The 19,544-nt window shown below is 34.5% G+C and overlaps 1 protein-coding gene across 7 annotated transcripts in view; it reads left to right on the top strand.

Moving 5' to 3' along the window:
- Positions 1-19,145, top strand: part of DYNC1I1 (dynein cytoplasmic 1 intermediate chain 1) — a 344,233-nt gene extending 325,088 nt beyond the window's left edge. For all 7 annotated transcript variants that reach the window (XM_054692369.1, XM_054692368.1, XM_054692370.1 and 4 more), the window contains 2 exons: positions 1,580-1,705; positions 18,197-19,145. In XM_054692369.1, the coding sequence (XP_054548344.1) occupies positions 1,580-1,705; positions 18,197-18,307 (237 nt within the window). In that variant the 3' untranslated portion in view covers positions 18,308-19,145. The remainder of the gene's footprint in view (positions 1-1,579; positions 1,706-18,196) is intronic.
- Positions 19,146-19,544: the final 399 nt, after the last annotated feature.

Here is a 19,544-nt window from a genome sequence, read left to right on the forward strand (position 1 = left end):
TCATAAAATCTGATATTGAGAAGAGTATAGAAAGTACAGAGAATGAAGTTGTGTATGGTCCCTCTAAATTATAGAGTTAAAAATTAACCCTGAAAACTCTATAGCTGAATCTCGGATTTGTTTTGTGAGTAGCACACTAATAATAAAGTGTATTGACAGAATTATGGCCCATCTAAATTCACATTGTTTTGGCCTTTGAAAGGTTTAGTTAAAAATTCAGGCTCCAGCCTGCACAGCAGGTACCTTTATTGTAGAAATTGTGTATTTTTTTTTTTTAAAAGTAAATGAGCTGGACTTTTGTTATACATTTTTGCTCACAATTGGCATGCAGTGACTTAAGCAGGTAAAAGAATTTTTATTGATTTCAAGATTAAGTTTAAACATAGATTCTTACATGTGATGGAGTTTTTATTGCTATTTTAAAGATAGGTATTGGGTCAATAATCTCATATAAACAGATGGTTCCAATTCTCAGAATAACAGAATGCCGGGAGTAGTACGGCACAGTACACATCGTGTTTCCATCCTAATATGACATGTTTATTAGATGCAGGTCTTAAACAGTGGCATGAAGTGATCTTGGTGGCCCTCTTTTCACTATATACTTTTTCTGTCTGCTTTAACATTTACCTTTTTATTTTTTAATGATATGTTGAACATTTCCTATTCAACATTCTTGTAGAACTTCGGAGATTGGATCTTTATATGTTATAAACTTCCAACGATGAAGTCAAGAGCTTGACACAACTGGACCCACTACAATTCTTTTTCTAAATGCTAAGGGTCTTGTAATAAATATTCTAGGTTCCATCTCAGCACCTCCAGTTCACCTTACTACTAATTATTATTGTAATTACAAAGGTTTTGGGATTTCAGGTGTTTATTAAGTAGATGTAAGATATTTTCTAGAAAGTAGGTGGCTACATTCTATCAGAATATCACTCTGGGGACAGTTCCAACTTTGAGGATTGCTTCCAGTACCCTGGTACTGCCAGAGGGAGGAGGAAAGAAAGGAGAATCTGACGTTCTAAAGTTTTTCATTTGTACAGTTTCTTTTCTTTTTCTCATCATCACCTCCCAATGAAGTTTTGAGGGATCAATACCTTTGTTTCCTCTAGCTGTGAAGTCATATTAATATGACTCTTTTTTTTTTTCACCATACAAGCCCTTTCTGCCTTTTACGGTATCCTTAATCTTGGTAAGTCCTGAAATCTCTCTCTCCATCGATCTATAAGCATAACCTGATCATAAGTATTACATTTAGCTGCTATGTTTGGATATTGGATGTACACCCTGCATAATCTGAAGAAATATTTATGTCACTCACTGGCCACTGACTGTGGAAAAAGACTCTCCCTCTTTCCCTTTTTTGTTGAAGTGTCTCTTCTGTCTACTCCTTAATTCAGTGGAGCATATGATTTAAGAACAATGAATCCTTTTTACCCCTGCACAAGGGATGTATATTACTTTATGCACATGAAGGCAGCGGTGACTCATCCAGTTAAACATATCATTGAAAATTCGTATATTTAAATTCATATTCAGAGATTCTTTATTTCTGTTGTAACCCCTGTGGCAGGTTCCGACAGCAAGCGTGGCCATTGAGGGGGCGTCTGCCCTAAACCGTGTTCGATGGGCTCAAGCCGGTAAAGAAGTTGCCGTTGGGGATTCAGAAGGCCGTATTTGGATCTATGATGTCGGAGAGGTACATATTTTTTAGTTTGGGGGTTTTGCTTTTTCTATAGACTTGGGTATCTAAAGACCTGGTGAAATTATTGGCAAGACCTTGTGGGCTACAAGAGCCCTCTCAAGTGTTTTTGCAAATTTCTACTGACTTCAGTGGGAGTTTGGCAAGACTTCCTCAGGGCCTAATTTGGCCTTCTGTCTCACACACAGGACACTTTAATGATCCAGGTTCCTTTCAGAGTGCTGTAGAATTCCCAGCTATGCTGACACGAACCATGGCACCTCCCACTAATGTCACAAGGGTGAAAAATTTGCCAAATTCATCATACTAACACTAAATGTGGTTCACTGTTTACTTTGAAAAGTTAAATTTTAGTTGTATGCTCAACTAAAATGTATACTCTTCCTTTTTAATTACAGGGTAGACAATTAAAAACTAAGGTGAATCATAATTTTGAGCCATTTTCATGGTAGTCAAAGTTATTACATGTGATACATACTTCTCTGATGTAACTTGTTACATGATAAAGTATTCCCGAATATCATAGCACACGAAAAATGAAAGAAAAAAAAAAACCCTATATCTTCTTTCAGACAGAGCTCCTTAAACTTTTATACAATCTTTATTTAATATTACATTATCAATCAATATTTTTACTAAATGAGAAAATGTTGACCTTTGTTTTTGACGCGATTAAAGGATATTTTTCCTTAAAGACGAGGAAAATATTGTGCTTTCAAGCAAAACAAAATAAGAGTATTGTGTAATGCTATTGGAGAGCAATATGAATCTAACTTTTCCATTTTGGGGTGGAAATAGCCCACATTTATATGCATAATGTCATAGACCTCGAAGTGCCTGATGGATGAGCTGAGCTGATCACACCGAGAAGGATTCTTTATAGCTTCATCAGAAAACATGCTATAAATTGGCAATCCTACATGGTTTGTTTTACAGTTTAGCATCTGATGCTATATTATGTATACTATAGTGTAAAGATGATTATGTTGAAATAAACTAGACGGGTTTTGTTTGTTTGATTTTTAATTCAGTCAGAGGCAAAAACTGAATGATTTTAGAGAGAAGAGCTTTCTATTTTGGGATGTACACCTCTAAGTAAAACAACTAGAAGGATCTCTCCGTTTCACTGCATGTTATCTATTCCAGTGAGATACCCCCTAATGCCACAAGCTGAGTCACTCTTACAGCAACAAAGATTCTGTTAATATTTATTCTTTGTAATGCAGATGCAGATGGTCCGGTGAGTTCTAACATAGTTTGGAGTCTTTGGGAAAGAGAATACCCTCTGAATCTAAAATATTGCCAATAAAATATTGCCAATGATTTTACAGCAATATTTTCTTCAGGGAGTATTATTTATAGCCAATGCTTCTTTTTCATGATATTCATCAAAACACCACCAAACAACCACAAAAGCAAATACTCTTTATTGGTTCTTTTCCTAAGCCTTAAAGAAGCTAGCAAAGAATATAAAAGACAAGGTTTCTTTTATTCTCTTTCTCTCCTTATTGTGGGAGAGAAATAAATTTGGGGACAGGCTCAAAAGCATATAAAATTCAGAAACACTTTCTCTACCTCTAGTTTACTCTGTCCTTTAACTGTCTTAAGATTGTATGCAACATTAATTATTTTAACCAAATAGACTAAAAAGTAGAATGGTTCACAATCTGGTTTATTTAAAGAAAAGTCTTATGAAAAGTTTGTATGTTAACTGTAAATATTATATATAATGCACACACAATACATCTCTATGCAATAAACAAAGACAACCTAAAATATATACAGAGTTTTAGCAATAAAGTGATTTTATAGCCTGTGGACAGATTTACTTGAATATGACTTGTTTGTGGAGTATATATGATTTTGCGAAAGTTGCTTTTGGCTGATATGTAGCTGCTAAAACTTCTTTTAGGTTACTATCATTTCTAAATTGTAAAGCGTTGTTATACTCATATTTCTACTGTCGTACTGGCAGGTCAGGCTGGTTTTCATTTTTGTATTATTGCCCTTACTTTTCTAAGTGATATTACAGACTACAGAAATGTCTGCAACTATAGGCCAGTCTAGCCTATTGTCTGGAGTCTAGACAGACTATAGAAAAATCTCTGTGACATATAATAGGCCAAACAATTTGTAGGGTTGTTTATCTCTATAAATTCACTGCCAGGAAAAAAAAAAACACACACACACACACACACACACGCACATAATCTTCTAGTCCTTCCATGAATGACCAAAAATCAGAATTGGGCTTATACATTTGAAAGGTTCTTTTTGTAGTGTTTAATTATACACAACACAATCTATAGCTCAGAAAATCTCAAACGAAACAAGATAATTCTGTCTTAATTACTTTTTGCCCTAGTTATTTTTGTCAGATATTTACAAAAATACCTTATATTTATTTATAAAGGAAGAAGGATTTCTGTTTCATTTGCTCACCACTATACCCTATTCTAAATTTCTGAAGACCAACTCTGTAGAGGCTCCATGTACTAAAAAGAATGATGACTTGCAACTGAAGTCCATTCTGAGAGTGGTAGATCACTTCATGGGAAAATGCTGGCATTATTGTAATTACTACTGTCTCATTGTCCACAGAGCTGACAGAGCATAACTGTTCTTAGGAGAGAAGAACACCTCTAAATAGTGCCAGTTCCAAATCACCTAAACTGTAAAAGGCCAGACAGAGTACCTTCACAAACTGGCCCATTTAGAATTTTAGATCAAATCTAAGGCCGGTGCATGCTGATGAGAGGGAAGAGTTTTGAGCAGGAGGTGATTCTAAAAGTTAAAAATATGAAGGAAGAGAAAAAATATGGCACTGAGGATCAAATTGCCAGTAGACTGCTACCATTCTCTTTATTCACAGTTAGTCCTCTGTGTCCATTAAAACTGAACCTCTTGCCAAGGTTATGCTAGACTTTGGATGGAAAGCTTTGCTTTGTGGAACTCTCTAGGAAAGAAGATTAAATACTTTCAAATAAGCCTCATAATATGATCTGTAAAAGAAAGTAAATGGTAGTTTTTAGAGAACATTCTGTTGATCCATTTTCTCCTTGGGACCTTGGTACATGGAGTAGGTGTCAGTAAGAAGACACTGCACATTCATTCTCCATGGTTTGACTGAGACTTCTATAAGGCTGCAGATGATAGAAGGGGCAGCAGGCTATCTTTTGCCAAGGTTCCATTCCAATAGTCAGAGTGGCCTCATGGTTGTGCATCCTATGCAATCTCAGCGTCTTCTATTTAAAAGACTAGCCTAACTTGGTTTTAAAGCTCTGCAAACATTTTTCAGCCAGGTACCTCACATTTTCATTTTGTACGGGGCTCCCCTGCAAATTTTATAGCCAACCCTATTCACAAGTTCATTGCTCTCAATGCCACTCACAACGCAAATCAGAAATGAAAAATTTGGGCTTAACCTAGACTATTAGGAAGAACTCTTTAAAAATGTGGTTAAATGTAGCACACATCAAGTGATCTTAGTGTTTCCGAAAACTATTTAAAAATGTTGAATAACATTGACTTTCCATTATAAAGAACATGAGATCCATAAAAATAGAGCCAAAGGCTTACTGGATATTCTGATTCTTCTCCCCACCACCCTGTTTTGATCACACTGTAATTTTAACTGACAGTGTAGCAGAGTTTGGGGCAAGCTACCTATGATGCTTACTACAGTTGGAGTAGAGAGGGACCACCTCTCTGTGCACCCTGTTGTCAAGAACCCTCTGATAAGAGACGTCTGTGACTGGCCAATGGAGACATAGCCATTCAAGTCCAGGTAGACCTGGCTTCCTGTGAGACTTAACATTCAACAAGGGGCACTGCAGAAAGGGACTCTGGTGTCACCACTCGTTAACAATCGTCTGCCTCATCTCCTGTCCCAGCTGAGGCTGCAGCTGCTGCAGGGAGTCCCAGCACAGTGCCCCCCTGATCATGCCCTCCTCTATTATGTACAATTATCCTCCATGACTTTTTTAAGATGATGGCAGAGTAGTGGCTTGAATCCAGATTTACTGATGCAATTTATTATGAACTTCTGAAGGGGTAAACAGAGGATTGTGTGTGATCTCACTGAACTGAAATTACCAGATTGAGTTTGTCCATCTCTTTTTGCTCCTTTTTGTTATGTTTACATGGCAAAGACATGAGTAATATCTCAGGACCTATGACTAAAAAGGCAAAATATGAAATAGCAATGTTTTCAGATAGACCACATGATGCTTTGTTTATATAGCACGCATATTTGGTTGTTTGATTTCAATAATGTATCTGGAAAATATACTGTACACATTTATTTTCACAGATAGGGGTCTATTTTCTTTGCCAAGCAGGTGTTTAACTCCCATTAGCATAAATGGAAGTTACGTGAACTCTATGAAAAACAGAGAAGATCCCTTTTATTATTTGGCTATAATTTTTATTCTATTCATGTACCTTAAAAGTTACTTAAATAGATAGCTGCTGTGTGCACAATTTACATTTTCTAAGATCCAAAATTAAAAATGAGCTTAAGTTCATTTTTTCCCTCCAAACTATGGGATGCAATCTATTTGTTTTGGAGCTGTATGATCCCATTCAATTAACTGAAATATGGGCAAGATAACAAGTCATAAATTAACTACAAATATAACCTGAAAATGTTGAGTGTATTTTGCTACTAAATACACTCATAGAGAGTTGTTAATCATTGTTGGATTTTTTTTAAATGATGTGTGAACATATATATTCTAAAGAATTAAAAATAACAATTACTCACTGCTGTGGCTCCTCTGCTAAACAGCAAGCATATAATATATATATATATGGAGCTGATTTTAACAGCAGATGGGCCAGTGAGTATAGAATTATTCACGTGTCCTGATGATTGATAGTCAGCCTATCTACCTGTCTTTCTTGCAGATGTGTTTTATAGAAAGCCCGATGCCATTGTTAATGCTTCCGTGCTGTCGCAGATACAGCGATCATAAATATCCCCTAACAACTATGTTTGCTGCTTATCTGAATTAGTTAGAATGCTGTTTGCAGCTCCAGTTTGGAAAGAAGCAGTTTATCTTCCACCTTCTATTATTTCTTTTTCCATTAACCTCTTCCAGGGAAGATTTTGTTTTCAGTTGTGATAAATACACATAAGTTACAAATCCCTGATTATATTTCTACGGTAGTCAAATGATGAAATTCCAAAATCATTTTCAGCTTAAAGTAGAACTGGAAAAATAAAATGGCAACTTAAAAGCTGTAATTTGGGAGATGAATAAGTCTTATGGCCCTAGCTCAAGTAATTCACTAATTACCAAAAGAAAAAAATGCATTAACTTTAAGTTTTAACCCTTAACTTTGGCAACATCTCAAACAGCTTGTTTGATATTATTTAGGGGCCAAAAGGAGTTATTATAAATTTTAATAAATATAATAAATTTTACATTCATTAATATACTAAAAGGGCCTTGAAATATTCTGGACAGAAAAAGTGCAGGTGTCAATGAGAGATCAAATGTAGCTGCTAAAAATGTAAAGCAGATTTTAAATGTTCATTTAGATATATTTTAAAGCTGAAGTGAAAAATCAGAATGAAAAGTTTATTTGGAATCCCAAAAGGGACATGACCTGTGTAATGTACTTTATAATGATGGTCAAGGTGTTACCTATAAGGACTATTAAAAGGCACCTCAAATAGTTTTCATAGCCAGCTAGAATATGAACGAAAGGAAAGTGATTCGATGAGCCATTTCTCTCACACTTTAAATAGCAGTTCAATATAGGAGCATCTGACAAAGTGCAAGTACTGGGAGTTAAAAAGGATTTGAGTGTCACAAAATAAATACGTTTATGGTTTTTAAATGGATTATACTTAGGCAATAATTGTTTGCTTAGTGGAATTACTTTATGTTTTCCAGTCGGACAGGGCCTACATTAATTTTCCACAAGAAGTTTGTACTCAGAATATAAATAACCCCCTTCCACAAGGAAGGGGCAATGCAGAACACAAAATATGAATTTAATCTAAGATTTGGGGTTCCTTAATGAAAAAGAACTGTATTTGAAATCAGTCAATTTAATTATTGTGTTTTATGAAGGCCATTATCCCCTGCTGATGACGAACCTGATAGCATGGTTAAGCCTTGGCAGCCCCTAGAAGAGCTGGGCTCAGCTTACCAAAGTCCAGTTATAATCACCCCAAACACTTGTGTTTCTCATTAAGTGAGTGTGGCAATAGTTGCTAGATTCTTGAAGGTCTCTACAAATACCAGCCTCTTCTTCAATGGATAAACATATTATTTTCTTTAGTTGCTACTAAATACTACTTTTGGTTTTCTCAAAAAAAAAAAAAAAAAGACTTAGGCATAAATTTTGCCATGGTGCCAAACATACAAATAAAAATTGAAAATCCGAATACTTGATTTACATATTTAATGACATTAAAAAATTGTTATTTTCATCTGGACTTTTCAGTTTTACCTGATTTTTAATTGTGACAGGCACAGAACTGTACGATTAAGTCCAAAGCAGAAAGGCACATCTGAATGGGCAAATTTGGAGTGCTAATAAATATAATTACCTAAAATAAGCTACTTTGAAATAATATATTAATTAATTTCCTTGTCATAATAAATTATATGTATTTGAAACAAAATAATTTCGTTAAAATATATGATTATAATTTTAGCATTAACTTGATTTCTTCTAGGAAAAATGCTTAATTTTGAAAAACAAAAAAGAAAGTGCTCTTAATTCCAATTAACGTTATAATTACTCATAGTAAAGTAGTAGCAGTAGCGTTCATTTTGATAATTATATATGTAAAAAACCATGATTAAACTAATTATTATATAAATAGTGTACTTGTTCAGGTAGCATTAGTTTATAAAAATGGATTTACTAGATTAATGTCTTTTGAGATCACTTTTTTCTGAATAGATAAGAAAATACTTATGACTTTTATATATTATGGAGTCGTTGACTAAATGAGGAGTAAACCCTGATATCTAATTTTATGAAAACCAAATTAATGTGTGTGTGGTAATTTGCAATATTCAAAGAAATTCATATAGTCCCACTTTGGTAATAAATAGTCTATGAATGTAAACCTTCTGAAACAAGTGCTAGTTTGTATAATTAAACATCTTTATGATTCTTCTGTGGTTTCAAACTGTCATCTTCAATAGCAGTTTGGATACTGAAGCAGTCATTAATTACAGTGTTAATTTTTTAATGGCTGACAAAAATTGTTGAGTTTTAGAATTTCAAAACTGCTAAATTTTATCGTGAAAAATGACTACTTAGAAGTGTAGCCTCGAATCACAGCTTAGACTAGCCGAGCATGAAGCTGCTCCAATCATCTGTGAGTCTAGATTAACACTGGCCTGTATAGAAGCAAAGAGTTATTTCCTATGTGTGCTACTAGTGGTATGGCTAAAATATAATATGAGATCAAATATCTGCTTATGTATGTTTATGTATAAATATTTATATGCTACATAGGTTGGACTTGCAAAGTGGGGAAGTGAATGAATCACTATATTCTCCTTTCAAGGAAAGTTTGCGTGAATTTGTGAAATGTCAGCTATCAGAAGATCTTTTACATTTTAAAACATGAATTATTTATCATTTAGGGAATATCAAAGCCTGACACTATAGAAAAAAATTTGTTCTCTCTTTAGGTTGGTAGTTAAACTGATCAGTGGTTCATTTGCTAGGGTTTTTCTCCTCGTGGTCAGTCTACTGACTCAATATTTAAGGGAGATCTTACTTGTCATAGCATGAAGGATCTTTAGGTAAAAAGTGAAAACCTTTTAGTATCCTAAAGACTAGCCACCTTTTCAACTTAGAAAAAATTTTTTGGCAGTCCTATTTTGGTTAAGCACATTCCTCAGTAGTTTTTCTAAACTTTAGAGTGCCACCAGCACAGAAACATACACAAAGTAGATATTTGTCACTTGTCTATTTGTACAGAATAATCTGGTCTAGCACAGCGCCTGACACTAAATATTTGGGTGAATGAATTTTTTGCATGGGAAAGGTTAACTGTGTGAAGCCTCCAAGCTGACTATAGATTGATGGACAGAAAAAAATAATGCATTTAACTATATTTGCATGGAAAAGGACACACTGAAACTATATAGAAAGGAGTGCTTTTTCTTCCACCCCAATCTCTATCCTGGTCCCTGTCCCTTTCTGTGCTTTTAAAAGTAAGAAATTGGCCACTAGTGTAATGAAAGCCTAACAGTTGATTCAAATAGTTGTCAAACCATTGGAAAAAATGCTTCCTTTTCATTGTGCTTTTTTTGGACAGTGTAGATATGGTAAATCATGAACTACATTATAAAAATACCTCTTTTATGCCCAAACATTCAGTAGGAGGGAATGACATTTCTTTTATTACTCTGGTAAATGTTTTTAAAGGTGTTTAGCAATAGTAAGCCTTCTTTTTGTCAAAACTGCTTAGATGCAATGGTTGCTAGGAATTTACTAGAAAACCTATAGTTAATAATATCAGGAAGAGAAGGGATATGCATTTATTCAGCTAATATGACAAAGTAGCACATGCTTTTTTGTTTTCCTGTCATTTTCTTGATCTTTTGTGTTACAGAAAGAGTGGCAATTGAAGTTGAAAAGTTTATTTTTGATTACTGCCCATCAGTCAATGTTTTCAGCATTTTTTCCCTTCTTTTAGGCAGAGAAATAGATTGTTACAAATAATAGAAAAAATAATCCTTAACAGATTTCTGAAGAAAGGAGGATGATAGGATTTTAATACAAATGTGAACAAAGTCATCTTTAGGACTTACTGAATTAACTCTTTCTTCCATACTTGTCTGATTTAATTTTCCTCCAGAAGTAAAAACTTCAGAATTATTTTGTTCTTCCTCTAATGCTAAATTTTAACATGAAGAACATTTTTAAATATTAGTTTTTAAGAATAGTGTTTTTTTCCAGGATTTGCTCACTTACTAAAATTGATATAAATCCCATATTTGTTACTATTTAGTTTTGACTTTTATGTCCTACCTATATTTCTTTTCCTAATTGGGTGGTAATGGATTTTTTTAAAAGTGTTGTTCTAATAAACATGCTGTAAAAGTCAACCATGCATTTAAAGATGGGAGAACTTCGGCAGAGATATCTCAAGCTTCATGTGTAGACAGGAGTTCTTTCTTAGGTGGGATTTTCAGATAACAGAAATTCTTCCTTAACTAAAAATAGATAGCATGATACTAAATTTCACAGAAATTTTACCCTAGTTGACTGTAGTAGCAGATGCTCAGAATGGAAACTAATGTAACTTCTACTTTTTGGACTTAGCTCCAACACTGCTGTAAATACTAAGTTACTACACAGTATTTCTTGCTGTGGCAACACTGTAGTACATTTATGCCCTCTGTATACTGCATTCTGGCCTGGAATTTTGTCTGTGGTTTCATCCATTGTTACCAGTGATGGTAGACTCTCCAGAGAGTTAAATACAGTGGAGCTGTATTTATGTGAAGCGAGTATGCTTGGTCGTTCCAGCGGCTGTTTCATTGCTTATTACCTCCCACTTTGCTTCCATCTGTGTGTGTGGCAAAGGGAATTGTCCTAAAAAATATAGGCTTCCCCTGAACACAAACGTGTATTTGTATACCAGTAAGTCCACAATCTTCTGAATTGGGGTGCCATTAATAATTGTACTTTTAAAAAAGCTTTTAGAGCTTAGAGGGGTTTAGCAGTCATTCTGTGGAAACCAACATGCACTTCTACGGTTTCTGTAAATGCATTAACAACAACAACAAAAAAAAACAATGTGTATTTAAGTGAAAAGGTAATTTGTAAGATATCTTTTTAACAGAAAACTTTAATTTTTAAGTTAATACCAGAGATGAATTGTTGTGTATCTGTTCATAATCAATGGTTAATGTAATCGTCCCAGACTTTTTTTTAATGACTCCATTTAATTGAAAGATTACAAAGAAGCTGATGAGCCACACATCCATGGAATATTTATCCTGAAACCTAGAATCCTACTCATTTTAATTTGTTTGCCATGCTTAATGTATCTGAGAAACCAAGCTGAAATTATGGAATACTTTTCTACTGTCTTAATTGTCCAAGATTTTTTTTTTGAAGTCTTACTTTTATACTAAACAGTGCCTAATACAGATATCTTTACCATTAAAAACTACAGCACTGAACTGGCACAAGTCACTGCAGATAATGCAGCTATTTAGAATCAGTTGCTAGGTACTATAAACCCTTTAAAATTACTAACAAATGAGGGAGACTTGACTGAGGACTGTTCAACATGGTTAGTCCTGTGCTTATAAAAAGGGACACGTGAATGATATTTGTGTGCTTAACCCTGGTTATAAAAAGTCATTTGATTTTTATAACAGCATGTTCAGCAGTTACAAAGCCTTACGACTTGAGCTAAAAATGTAGACTCTTGCTATAGAAAGAGCCATAACAAAATCGCTAGATACAGCTGTACTGGTCATATTGAACAATAATAAATATGTATGTATATATATCTGTGTATATTTACAAGGAACAATTATACTTTAAGTTTATTTTTTAAATGAACAATGAAAGGCACGCTGAGTTTTTCCTGTGATCTGAAAGAACCCTTTTACCAAACCTAGTTCATGCAAGTTAGCTATTAAAATTGGAGAAATTACTTGTGTGGGTTTTTAAGAAATGAAATATAAAGTATATTTCTTTCAAAGTGTTGCTCTACCTAAGTGAAAGAATAAAATGGAAGAAAGAAAAGGAAGCAACAAAGAAAAACTGGAGGAAGAAGGAATATGCATTAACAGAAGAAAAACAAGGAAAACAACATCATTTATTCAGGGTTTATAATATGACAAGTATTGTGCTACTTATGTATTTTTTTGTCTTATTTGATATCTATAATAGTCCTAGGAGGTGGGTTTCAAAATTCTTTTCTCACAAATGAGGAAGTACAGATCAGAGGTGTTAAAACAAAATTTTTCTATGGACACCCAACAAGTAAGTGGCTAAACTGGGAAAGAAACTATGATCTGGCTAATATCTGAGGTAGAAGAAAGTCAACCCTGGCTCCATTCTCAAAATCTAGTTATTCCATAAAATATGCCTCCCTTTAAGTGCATAAGAAGCCCAGGCAAAACACTCAGTGGTTAGATGATGACTTATTTGGGAGTGTGGTGAGTCAGGGTCCAGAGGCACCCTACAATCCATTCAGGCAGAGGGAGGGGGCAGATCCATGACAGGGTTGCGGGAGTAGTGAGGGTGGGTGGGTGGGGAGTATGACTACAATAACCAATTTTCATGAATTTTCCCACAACTTTTACACTTAAACTTTTTACTTTTGACCTTCTGTCTCCCAATAATCTTAGATGATTAAAAACAATCTTCAGAATCATTTCACAAGTGATTCAGAAACACGTTACCTGCCTGCAATTCTGCCATGATATGCTAGCATTTCTTAAAGGGGTGAGGCTGCTGATTGCCCCGTACTAACGTGTAGAACTTATGTGGTCTTCAGGAAATCATTTAGCTACCTGTAACTTTTGTTTCCTCCCTGTTAAAGATGGTCTATACTCTTTTCCTAATGCCTTCACAGCTATCATCAGAATGAATTTTTAAAGAAAACAAAATCACAAAAATGCTATAGAATTGATATGTATGCCACTTATGTACTATTTTTAGGAATGTGTTCAATGTAAGTGACGGTTTAAAGGAAAAGAATGCATGACTATTCCATGATGATCTCACAGTACTTTCTTCACTTAGATAACCTTTCTCATCCTTTCCACATCTCTGTTGATAAATGGGAAAGATACCATCATCCCCATTTTACAATTGAGGCAATAAGAGGTTAAGTGCCTGACCACTGCCAGTAACCAAGATGAGAGCAGGACTTAAGTCTCCTGTCCAAATCTGAGGATCATTTCACCTCCTCCTTATGGCCAAATTGCTACCTCAGAAACTACCTTTGGCCTTAGTCCCCTCAGCTGTAAAAATAGGGTCGTATCATATCTATAAAAGGCGGTCACTCTTATAGCTAAGATTTTATTACCTCAGGAACCAGAGCCCTCTGTGCTTTGGCATAAAAATGCTTTATAGAGTTAGCAAAAAATTACAAAAGTCATCTAACAAGAGGCAAACAGGCTATAGGTGAACTCTATACAGGAAGCAGTAAGACCTAATCATTCCTGATCTAAGATGTAGACTTTGGTGGATAAATCTAATGTTTCCAGATTCACTTTGATTCACTACAATGCTAGACAATTTTTACAAGTCCTTCTTTAAGGTATTCCGTTGGTATAAGTAGGGGCTATCTGCTTCACAGTGCTTCGCATATATTTTAGCTGATTGAAATTACTCATCATTAGAAACTTGCGAATATTTTTCCTATTACAAATGTAAATTGTTTGAAATTTATTCCAAACTTTTATTTTCAGGGGTAGTAAATTCACAGTGGTGCTCTAGATTTAGCATTTAATGCCTTGATAAAAAATTGAAGCAATTGTGAAGCCATGTCATTAACATGACATTTGCCTTGCCACTTGCATGACATACAACACAAACCAGGAAATGTTGCAGTTGTCACCGTAAGAAGGTACATTTTAGACTTTCATTCTTTTAACATAAAGTTAAAAAATCTATGTTAGTAATTACACATTTGATCTAAGAAAACATCATTTTCATCTGGCATAGCCATCACATGCCAAAATGATTCACTTGCTGCTATCTTTAATCCCTAACCTTGTGGCTGGTTTACAGTTAGCACTCAGTCCATGCTGAATGAATGAGTATTGAATAAATCTGTATGCTTGTTAGAGAGTAGTCTTACTCTTTAACTAAGAAATGTGAACAAATATTTTTTGCATGATTCTGGTATTACTGGATTAAAAGTCTCAGATACACTGGTGCTCATGAGCCTCCTTTCTAGCCTTTCCTAATCATGAGTACCAGGTGAGAGAAGTCAGGAACTGCCAAGGGGAAGGAGGACAGTTCTGTCCAAACAGATCCTGTTTACAGCCATAGATGTAAAATGAAAAGAGTGGTCTTCTTGTTTGTTAGGACACCTGTTTGGTCTTATCTACAAGTAATTCAAATGCCAAAAATTATTACTTTGGGTGTGGAAACAGCCTGTGAATACACATTCACACATTCAAGCTAAGATTATACTTAAAGTGCTTCCTGATAGTGATATTTAATTCTATAAATGGGGAAGTCTGCAGTTCACCTTCTAAATCTATCATTACAATCATCTTGGGTTATTTTTACAGTCGACTAGATGGAAAAGTGTAATAGGATGAGGAAGCTAAATTTAAGTTTCTAGAAGCAATTGTTTTCATTAAGTTCTACATGAGAATGTTTTCTTTTGAGAACCAAAGTAAACTAACATTTTTTTTGTGAAATTTACGATATCCTAAAAAGGAAAATACTTGACAAGTTTTTTTTTAAAACAAACTTCTAATATTTTTCCAACCTAAACGAAACTTTAACATCTAAAAGAGGAAAAGATATGTTGGAATACCATGAAACCTTTGTTAAGGATGAATCTTTTTAAAATATTTTATTTTATATAATTCTTACATCATTTTTCATTTTTGCACAATGCATGCATTTTCATTTTGATTATATTCCCCGTACAATTGCATCCCCCTTATTTTGACCCTAGTCCTTCCTTTCCCCGCCTCTCCTCCTTACCCCGTAGTGTGTCTCTGGTTTATAGTTGCTTGTTGATTTTGATTTTTACTTTGTACTAATTAATTTTTTCCTGGTCCCTTATTTATGTTTTCTAAATTCCTGCTATGAGTGAGACCAAGGGATGAATCTGTATTTTTAGGCCTAGCATTGGTATCATAGTACTTTAATTCCTAGCCCCATGAAAAAGTTCAAATATAGTTCCACTGTAGGGTATTTTTGTTTTTCAGAGTATTTAAATTCAGTAAAATTTATTTTTTAAAAACTAGATATACAACTTTATATATCATAAATGATACTCAGTTCTGTCCAAACTGTATCTGGCACACTGCCAAACCTTAATGTCTTACAATCTTTATTAGGGTTTTTTAAAAAAAAATTTATTTTTTATTTATACAATGGCTGTGGTACAGGCCAGAGGTGCAGGAGGGTGAGAGGATTCATAAGAGACAGAGTGGGGAGCAGAAAAGGCAGACAGACCGAAAGCACTGCTGAGGGGAGCAGCAGGCGTGACAGGAGAGGTCTGCTGCGCCATGTGGGAATCTCCCTGGCCATCTGGGAATCAAACTGGTGCTCCAGAGGCTATGGACAGCTTCAAAGCACTGTGCTCAACCAGCTGTGCCACTGGGAGGCCTCTATTAGGGTGTTTTTTTGTTTTTTTTGTTTTTTTAACAAACTTGCCATTACTACTACATGAAACTATCCAGATATTTAATATATTTTCTCGTTTTAGTATATAGTTCCTATATATTGCTATTACATATGATATTCTATATTAACTTCTGTGTCACTGTAACCAATAAAATATAGTTTAGGCAAAGAACCAAACTCCTCGAGTATATTATGAGCAAGTATATGTATTATCAGTAAGACTTGCTTTTTTTCAATATTTAAAGTTATAGAAAGTTATGATGTGATTTAGCTTGATTCTTACATTATATGAGATAAAGTTCTAAATGTCTATGACATCTTGGGATTTTATTTTGTGGTTCTGATTGGAAATATTTGGAGGTCAGGAACTGGAGGAGAGGAAAGAAATAATGGATCTATTTTTTCACATAAGTATCAAGGCAACCCTTTACTACTTACGATTTTTATTATGCTTTTGTTCATTTGAGACCCTCATTTCCCTGGTTTAGTATTCTCTTTAATTGAAGAGGAAAATAAAGAATAGTACATAAGAAAAGATCTTAAAGTAGGGAAAGTGGATTGAGCAAAGAAATAACCATGTCATTCAATGATACTGTGATCTTGTATTGTTGCCTAAAAGGAAACATGGATTCAAAAAATTCATTCATATGACATGAGAATTATACTGGCACTACATTTATGACTAAATGACTAAATGAGAATTATACCAGCACTACATTTATCAAAATAAGTAGAACTTACCACCTAGATATCATTTCCAGAATTATAGTCTTGAAATGTTGAACTCTTATAGTAGAACTTTAATTTAAGAACATAATTTACAGAATAACAATGCCACTTCCCAATAGTTAGTTGCCTTTGACAAATAGTATCTGAGAATGTTATTCCCTATAATAAAAAAATTTTAAGTTCTAATTGTTTGGCTCTGTATAGTGGGCAATTTTTCAGCTGTAGAAGTGCTCTTGAAGCTTCAACTTACTTCCTATTTTTTTTTGTTTTAAAAAATGTGTGCTGACTGGGACCAGTGTGTTATTATTTATAAAATATGTGGATAAAATGTGTAGCACTAATACCTATTGATGGATTACATCATTTTATAGGGTAATTCTCTGAGAAAATGACTGCATAGTCTAAATAAATTTTATTCTATATGAAAACCATTCAGATTTCTACTTAAGTCCGCTTGCTGTCTTCAAATAAGTATCTTTCTATTCCAAACAACTGCATGATATCTATAAGCAATTCATTCTTGGATGCTTTGTAGAGAAATCATTATCCTTTAAATAAGCTAACAAAAATTCATACATACAATTTGTTTTGGGTAGGGTTAATTTTTTCCTACTGAATAGTGCACAGAAGATATTATTTGGGAAATCTTATATATCCTCCTTTTGGGGTCAAATCAGTATAGCATACTGGGTAAGAACATAGATGGCGAAACAAGATGACACTCTCACTAATATCTGATAGCTATGCAAACTTTGTAAAATTATTTAGTCTTCCCATGCCTCGATTTCTTCTCCTACAATAGCCATATTACCCTACATTGGATTGTTGTGAGGACTGAAATAATACATGGAAAGTACCCCATACAGAACTCTCAGTAAAATGTTAGCTGCTATTATTATTCAGAGGCATCATCACCTAAGATCCCACTGGAAAAAGTGATGGTGGTGGGGAGGGCATTATTCATAGATTTCTTTGTATATGTAAGTTAACTTTCGTTATGTATACGGACATATTAGCAACACCTTAAAAATAAGAATCAATAGCATTGACTTGGAAAGAAAATACCAGAGATTTTTCAAAATTCTAGTCAATAATGCAGTTTTTATTTGCTGTGCTCACTTTAAGTCAGGTCTTATGATGAATTTTCATTACTGAAAGTACTTTAATGGGCTGCTGTAATTGTAGAGTTTACATAACTTTTTAAAGTTTGATAAATTCCATGAGTGATTTTGCTTTCGAGTGACACTATTCTCTTAAATTGTCAGTTTAAGAGCAACACTTCAGGGCTCTAGCTGATTAAAAGAAGACGACTATCTGGTTTCCTTTACATTCCAAGGGAAATGTCTGCTTTAGAAGGAACAGTCAGCGGGCCTGAGGCTTTCAGATGTGAAAGATATCTTGTTCACCATTTTCCATTAATTTGCTTTGCAGCTTGCAGTTCCCCACAATGATGAATGGACCCGGTTTGCTAGAACCCTTGTGGAGATCCGTGCTAACAGAGCTGATAGTGAAGAAGAAGGCACTGTGGAGTTATCTACCTAATGGAAATGAGTTGTGCCCACCCAGCCCCACCTTCACTGTCTTTCAGCATTTGCAGTCAAGCCCACTTGTAGTCAGCACCCATTCAGTATCAGTATTGCCATGAGTTTTTAGGTGCCAGCTTTGTTCCAAGTATTCCAAATGTACCCCACCCTGCTCTCTGCTGATCTGAAATTCACCAGAGCATTTCTATCTTTATATTTCTGTCTCAAAAATGTGTGTGGAAGTGGGGGGGGGGAACCTTTACGGATTTAGTTGTTGCCTTTTAACTACTTAGTAGCTGTATTTAATAGCTAGAAACCTCTGGTTAAATTTGTGCTTACATGCACTTCTGGCATAGTCCTATTAAATCCATATGAAGCCAGATATGATTAGGTGCAGATGTGGTGTGCTTCATGATATGGTACAGGGCCAAAGACTTGAGATGTGGTGTTTTACATGGTGACTCACATTATGAATGGATTTACTAGAAGAACATTGCTGCTCCTTATTTATTGTGGTGTGCTGCATGGAACATATTTATTTGAAAGCATTAAAATAAACGATCCTAGAGCATGTGTATAATGAGAGGACTGTATTGTCTCTCTGCTGCTGTTGAGGTTACATTAAGTTCCAAATAACAATTACAGTATGCTCGTACCACTGAGGACATGAAATCTTTAGAGGTTTGCTGCAGTGAACGGAATGAATTTTAATGCCTATTATTTCTAGGTACTTTAATAATATTTCAAACATAGTTGACCATGGATACTTGTCATTCAAGCTAATACAGTCCGACAAAAATCTGTGGTTCCTAAATATGACACCAGTATTGCCAATAAAATGTTCCAAACCAGGTTTGCTAGCAGCGTGGTTAATTCCTTTGCTTGGGAAAGTCTGATTAGAATTCTTATATGACAACGGGATGGGGAAGATACATTAGGGTGATGTTAATGATTGATAATTTTATTTTTAAGAGGGAACGTATATGGGTTTTGGAAAGCTCTTCCTTCTCTCCTTCACCAAAGCCACTCTTGCACAAAGACTATCTCATATTTTAGAAGAAGGAAAACAGGTTAAGATAACAAATACCAAATGTTCTACACATTTCTTTTTTTATTTACAACAGAAAATTATGTTTATTACTATTGGAATAGGAAATATGTCTATAAACAACTTTAATAGAATTTTTTTTTTTCAAAAAGTCATTTCAGGCCTAGAGAGAATTAAAATAAACAGTGACTTAGACACACACACACAA

This window comes from Talpa occidentalis, unplaced genomic scaffold (genome assembly GCF_014898055.3).
Source record: "Talpa occidentalis isolate TD23 unplaced genomic scaffold, MPIMG_talOcc4v2.1, whole genome shotgun sequence".
Classification (NCBI taxonomy): domain Eukaryota; kingdom Metazoa; phylum Chordata; class Mammalia; order Eulipotyphla; family Talpidae; genus Talpa; species Talpa occidentalis.